Source organism: Salmo salar, chromosome 12 (assembly GCF_965601325.2).
Source record: "Salmo salar chromosome 12, fSalSal1, whole genome shotgun sequence".
Taxonomy (NCBI): domain Eukaryota; kingdom Metazoa; phylum Chordata; class Actinopteri; order Salmoniformes; family Salmonidae; genus Salmo; species Salmo salar.
In genome coordinates this window covers 62,467,051-62,473,843 of record NC_138302.1, presented here as the reverse complement: position 1 = coordinate 62,473,843, position 6,793 = coordinate 62,467,051, and the positions used below count along the sequence as shown (strand labels likewise).

At 40.6% G+C, this 6,793-nt stretch overlaps 1 protein-coding gene across 2 annotated transcripts; it reads left to right on the top strand.

The window, feature by feature from the left end:
- Nucleotides 1-2,357: 2,357 nt before the first annotated feature.
- On the top strand, nt 2,358-6,719 carry LOC106565407 (uncharacterized). 2 transcript variants are annotated; one of them, XM_014132504.3, is made up of 4 exons: nt 2,358-2,703; nt 3,740-3,882; nt 4,130-4,509; nt 4,644-6,719. In XM_014132504.3, exons 2-4 carry the CDS (start codon nt 3,771-3,773, stop codon nt 4,821-4,823), a joined length of 672 nt encoding a protein of 223 aa, XP_013987979.1. In that variant the 5' UTR covers nt 2,358-2,703; nt 3,740-3,770; the 3' UTR covers nt 4,824-6,719. The 2 variants fall into 2 exon arrangements, with proteins under 2 accessions (XP_013987979.1, XP_013987980.1); XM_014132505.3 differs by having other exon boundaries at nt 2,703-2,817.
- The last annotated feature ends 74 nt before the right edge of the window (nt 6,720-6,793 follow it).

The following is a 6,793-nucleotide window of genomic DNA, read 5'->3' as shown; positions in this document are numbered from 1 at the left end:
TCGCTGTTTATTATCTATGCACAGGGTTGGGTAGGTTACTTTCTAAATGTAATCCGTTACTAGTTATCTGTCCAAAATTGTAATTAGTAACGTAACTTTTGGATTACCCAAACTCAGTAACGTAATCTGATTACATTTAGTTACTTTCCCCTTAAGCGACTTTAGAAGAAAAAAAATGTATGTTTCCAATTGAACGACATCTATTGCAGCATAAATCAATGTTAAAGTTTACATTGCTGGCCACTACTGAAAAGTGCTATTTACATGTGGAAAATGAATGCCATATGCTGCATTTGCTATAGGCCTATTGTTTACCTTTTTGTTGGTGACACTGTGATATATTTCAGCTGTTAAAAGGGCAAATCCACAGATGAAACAATAACAAAACGGTCGCCCTCGCCTCTGTTTTGGTAAAAAGCTGAGGGATGGGCCTGGAGAAATGTAACCACACTCAGATTAATAGATGCAAGAACTGACCATCCATGATATCAAAATTATCGTTTTAACCATGTTATGAGGTGTTTGTTTACATTTATTCCATAGTCAGCATGTATGCGCCTGGCAGCCACAAGTAGTCGCTAGAGCGCGATGGGACATAGACATCCCAGCCGGCTAAACCGTCCCCTAACCTGGACGACGCTGTGCGCCGCCTCATGGGTCTCCCGGTCGCGGCCGGCTGCGACAGAGCCCGGGATCGAACCCAGATCTGTAGTGACACCTCTAGCACTGCGATGCAGTGCCTTAGACCACTGTACCACTTGGGAGGCCCGTCAGTAATGTGTTTATGTAATAGTGATAACTAATCCTACATCATTGATATTTAGATGTTTAACTGACAGCCTACACTTCCATAGCTGGCTACGGCCTGGAAAGCTGTAAAAATATAAATTATTGAATTTGACATGGATGATAATTCATTCATTTCCAATTGTGTGACTTGTCAGTCATGCTCATAAATCTCAGATAGTATGCATTATTTTGGTCTTATGCTATGTCCTCTTCTCTGTGCTTTCTAGTATCAGAGACATCTTTACTGCTGCACAACATGGTCCTGCTCTCTGTGAACTACCCCAGCCCCTGACCAGAGGAAGAAAGCATGCAGCTGCAACCAAACTATTTGTTAAATTTATTCATTTGCTCTCAGACTACTAATTCTAATGGAACAGAAACCATTCATCTAATTTTCTCTGGACAGAGAGGCATAGAATTATACGAACTGATCAATTGTTAACATGTGGAGAATCAATGAGTCAGTGCATGGATGGCTTTGACTGTTACTGTGCTGTATGTCTTAATCCATTCCACTGTGCATGAGATGTCACACATATGGTTTCAATCACACGTACGTACACACACACACACACACTCAAGCTCTCTCACAAAAGACTATTTCCTCTGCTGCCGCACAGCAAGAGGTACCTGTGCGTCAAGTCTGACACCAACAGGCTCTTGAACAGCTTCTATCCCTAAGCAATACGACTGATAAATAGCTAACAAAATAACTACACAGACTATCTGAGTTAACCTTGTATCTTTATTGACCTTTTATTTCAATCTTTGCACTGTCTCTATGCAAACTCTCAGGGCCCTACACACTCGCGCACACTGTCACTCCAACACACACACAAACGCTCACTCCATCATTTGCTCGCTTAGGCATAATATGCACATCGATTTATACTGACTCTACACACCTGCACACCCACTTGCATACAAGTAGCTGCTACTCTGTTTATCTTGTATCCTGTTGCCTAGTCTCCCCTTACCCCCATACATATCTACCTCCATCACTCCAGTATCCTTGCACATGTAAATATGGTATTGGAACTGACTTTTTAAATATTTCCTGTATATAGTATGCTTACTTACTTAGTTATTTTATTGTGTATTTCATATGTCTTATTCTTATTTCTCATGTTTTTTTCTAGTAATACATTGTTACTGATTATTGCATTGTTGGGTTTTGAGTTTGCAAGAAAGGCATTTCACCTTACATGTGACAATAAAACTTGAAACACACACACACTTTTCCAAAATGTCCTGTTGTGGGACTGTATGTGGAGTGGAGATAGTATGGTATATGTTGTTTGTGTGTTTGTGTGTGTGTGTGTGTGTGGTACTGAAGGTGTCACTTCTTTAGTTAACTACTTAACTTTGTAAGTATGGTGCATTGTAAAATGATCAAGGGTCAGGTCAAAACACAAATTGTTTACATAACCATACCACTGGAAACGAAATATATTTTTTTATTTAACTATTTACTTGTAATTCACAATGACGGCCGAGGACCTGCCTTGTGGCAGAAGGACAGATTTTTACCTTGTCGGCTCCGGGATTTGATCTAGCAACCTTTCGTTTACTAGCACACCGCTCTAACCACTGGGCTTGTTCTTTGTTTTACCTATATAAAGATTCTAATCATGGACCAACAAACAAAAAAATACGTAGCGTGATACTTCATGTGTATATGACACTATGAGATGTATAACCTTTTGTCTGCATCTGTGCTGATCAATATATGTCCACTTTAAATCCTTGATTCACCAACTATGAGATCAACAATGTGTCAAGTGCTGCTCCGAAGCTCAGCAGTTTTTCCGGAAATAACTCGACTTTCCTGTTGTTCTTGAAAATTCAACAGATGATATAATGGCATTCGGTAAAAACAACTGTTCCTGTTTCGGGGATTATTGTGTTTAACAGGTAGGCTAAAATCAGCAGTAAGGCAATTACTCTCCGCCTCTTCTCAATATATGTAAGATATGAAATCGTGTTCAAAGTGATATCCTGTCGTGCCATTGGGGAAGACCATACAAGGTCGTACATTATATTCATCTTCACCTTTGTCAGTTTAAGTGTGTTCACTATGGTGTTCCCATCTTTAAAATGCCTGGACCAAAATTAGCCCAGATTGGACTTTATCTCCACTTCGTGTACAGTAGATTAAATCAGTGAAAACAACGTCTGAAGCTAGGAGAACACGTGCTTTGTTTTCAAGAACTACAGTCGGCTATGTTAAATGTAATGACAGAACATAGCATATGTAGGTTTCCAAATACAACTCTAAAAGATAATCACAGAAGTCCTATACACTTCAACATGTAATTTAAGTGGTCATTTGTAGGTTGGCTATATCAAACATGTATGGAACTTTAAACATGACCTTATAGAAAGCCTGTACAAGACATGCACATGTAATGACATTGTCTGTGTTTTCTTGGTTTGTTATGAATGTGTTATTAGTGCTTTCTGTTTGAGTTCCTTGTAGAGAGTAAGAGTGCATGTACAGTTTACAATTTTTGTCACAAATCGAGTAGAATATGCCTCTTGAAAAAGACAAATGTTATTGATTATGTCTGGGGGGAAAAATGTGTTTGAAATACCAAATATCAGTTGTAATTAGTACATTTAGAGCCAGGTATTATTAAAAGTGTTCACTGATGTCTATATGTATTTGACTTTGCACGTAAAGAGACCCCACAGATGTGTTTTGTAGGATAGGACTCCATTCTCTCCCCTCGACTTGGTTCCCTTTTTCCTTATTACTTCCTTCTTTAGACTCAATTTGAGGGAAGGGAACTATACATGACACATTGCTGACAAAAGCATAACATGCTATAGCTTTACAAAGCTTTAGCATTTTACAATCACAGGAGCAGAAGTCCCTCCTCAAAATCAATTTTTCGGACTGGAACATTATCATTTGTCATGTACATTGTAATGTACGGGTCTCTTTCAGATGGCTTTGTAAAGATCCCTGTGCTTATGAGATGGAGGAGGCGTACACAGAGCTGTACAGGGAATTCCTCCAACTGCGCTTGCTGTGTCTGAAGCAGGCTGCTTTACTCAAGAAACTCACAGAGAAACTGAGGACACAGCAAGGTCACTCCCATTTCCTTGTTGTAGTACCAAAAATGATATACTTCTCATGCCATGCCTTTTCTGCAGGTTCTTATCTTTGTGTTACGATGAGTGTCAAAATCAGTGAATTCATTGCATATATACAATATCAATTAATCTAGTAGGCTACATTTACATTTTTGTCATTTAGCAAACTGATCTTATCCTGAGCGACTTACAAGACATTCAAGATGTTTGACAGACTTATACATGCTTATTCCTTCCTTAGGAGGAGCCCCTGTTCCTGATGGAGACTCCAGCGTAATGGCATCAATCCCAATCCAGTTCACCAAGAAGAGCTCTGGTGCTCTCCCTGCATGGCCAGAAACCCCAATGGTCCCAACACACAACCCTGCTGCACACTATGGCATTATAAGGCCATCTGGGGCCATGGGGTCACTCACTAATCTACTGGCGGGGGATTTGGGCAGACTACGGCTGGACTTTGCTCATCCAGGGACAGAAAGGAAGGAGGTCCTTAAAGCCACCCCCCTAGGACATTTGGACCTACCTTGGGGTAATAGAGAGATGGCACCCTCCAGTGTCTCTGGGGACTTGAAGGAAGCAGGTCGATTTTGGGGTGATGATATGACCCGACAAATGTTCAGGGTAGGTTTCTTCCCTTGAATTTTTTGTTTTATCTTTTTTGACGAGTCATGTCATTAAACATAACATCTGTTTGTCCTCTCCCTCCCCCATCCCTGTGCCTCCCCTAAAACCTCTCTCTCCTCCCCCCTGCTCAGATGCCCTCGGCATGTGGCTCCTTCCTGGACAGTGAGTTTCTGAGCCAGACCGGGGAGATGATGCTGATGTCAGAGGTGGCGCTGCAGTCTCATGTGTGTGACTTCTGTAATGCTGTATTCCCCGGCCACACCACCACCAGGGGGGACTTCATGTGCCACCTCCACACACACATCACCTAGAACATTATTTCTCAACCAGGGGTACTTGGCTTATCCACATGGGGTACTTGAGAAGACCGATGAGACCATAGGCTTACTGGTAAAATGCACATGAGGGGGTAATTCAGGGGTACTCCAGGCAGAGCAAAAAACTGTTTGTGTTACAGTAACCGAAAATAGTTGGGAACCACTGACGTAGAACACTGCTTCCCTGCACCACCTCCATCACACACACATCACCTAGAACACTAGTTCCCTGCACCGACTCCACACACATCACCTAGAACACTGGGTTCCCCCATAACATCTCCACACACACATAATCTAGAACCCTATTCCCCATAACATTGTTTCTGCATCACCTAGAGTAGTGGTTTCCCCATAGCATTGTTTCTGCATCACCTAGAGTAGTGGTTTCCCCATAATGTTGCCTCTGCATCACCTAGAGCAGTGGTTTCCCCATAACATAGTTTCTGCATCACCTAGAGTAGTGGTTTCCCCATAATGTTGCCTCTGCATCACCTAGAGCAGTGGTTTCCCCATAATATTGTTTCTGCATCACCTAGAGTAGTGGTTTCCCCATAATATTGTTTCTGCATCACCTAGAGCAGTGGTTTCCCCATAATATTGTTTCTGCATCACCTAGAGTAGTGGTTTCCCCATAATATTGTTTCTGCATCACCTAGAGTAGTGGTTTCCCCATAATATTGTTTCTGCATCACCTAGAGCAGTGGTTTCCCCATAATATTGTTTCTGCATCACCTAGAGTAGTGGTTTCCCCATAATATTGTTTCTGCATCACCTAGAGCAGTGGTTTCCCCATAATATTGTTTCTGCATCACCTAGAGTAGTGGTTTCCCCATAATATTGTTTCTGCATCACCTAGAGCAGTGGTTTCCCCATAATATTGTTTCTGCATCACCTAGAGTAGTGGTTTCCCCATAATATTGTTTCTGCATCACCTAGAGCAGTGGTTTCCCCATAATATTGTTTCTGCATCACCTAGAGCAGTGGTTTCCCCATAATATTGTTTCTGCATCACCTAGAGTAGTGGTTTCCCCATAATATTGTTTCTGCATCACCTAGAGCAGTGGTTTCCCCATAATATTGTTTCTGCATCACCTAGAGCAGTGGTTTCCCCATAATATTGTTTCTGCATCACCTAGAGTAGTGGTTTCCCCATAATATTGTTTCTGCATCACCTAGAGTAGTGGTTTCCCCTTAAAGTTGTTTCTGCATTGTGACCTACCTGCCACCTCCACACACATCACCTAGACCATTTATGAGATTTGCTTGTTTTCCCCAAGAAATGTGTTATTGATTTCAATGAAAATGCTTCTTACCACGTATATGTACTGATTAAACAGTCTGTTTTCTATGAAACTGAGAAATGTACATACACCGCTTATGAAGTACCACTGTTTTCTTATAGCACTAGAGGGCAGTAACAACATACGGTAGGCTACATCATGGGATTTGTCTCAGTTATCTCGTTATTACTGGCACTGTTTTATTACTAGTAATAATAAAAGGACATATAGTCATTGATAAACAGCTACACAATCCATTATAATGTTACACATAATATACGTATAAACATAGAAATATACTTGTATATTTATCCTATCGTTGCTTTCGAATGAAAACCTCGTAACTTCGTAACCATTCATTTTTTCCGTTGTGCGTTGACATTTTTACATGCATCGACTCTAGGGCAAAGGAAATGTATTCAAAATAGCTTCTGAAGTTTCTTAATTGTATGTTTGCTAATGGTAAAGTATGGCTGTTTTCTGTTTTGGAGGTAAGAGGTTTTTTCATCCAACACAGACACTATGTAGGTAAAATTTCTGTCATGATTCTCTCTGTTGAATGTAGAGCTGAAATGATTAATAAATTAGGCCAATTAATCAAATAATACTTTTGATATAGTCTCTTTGTGTATTTATGTAGTTTTTGTCATTGTTATGTAAATTCTAGTTTGAAAAGATGAT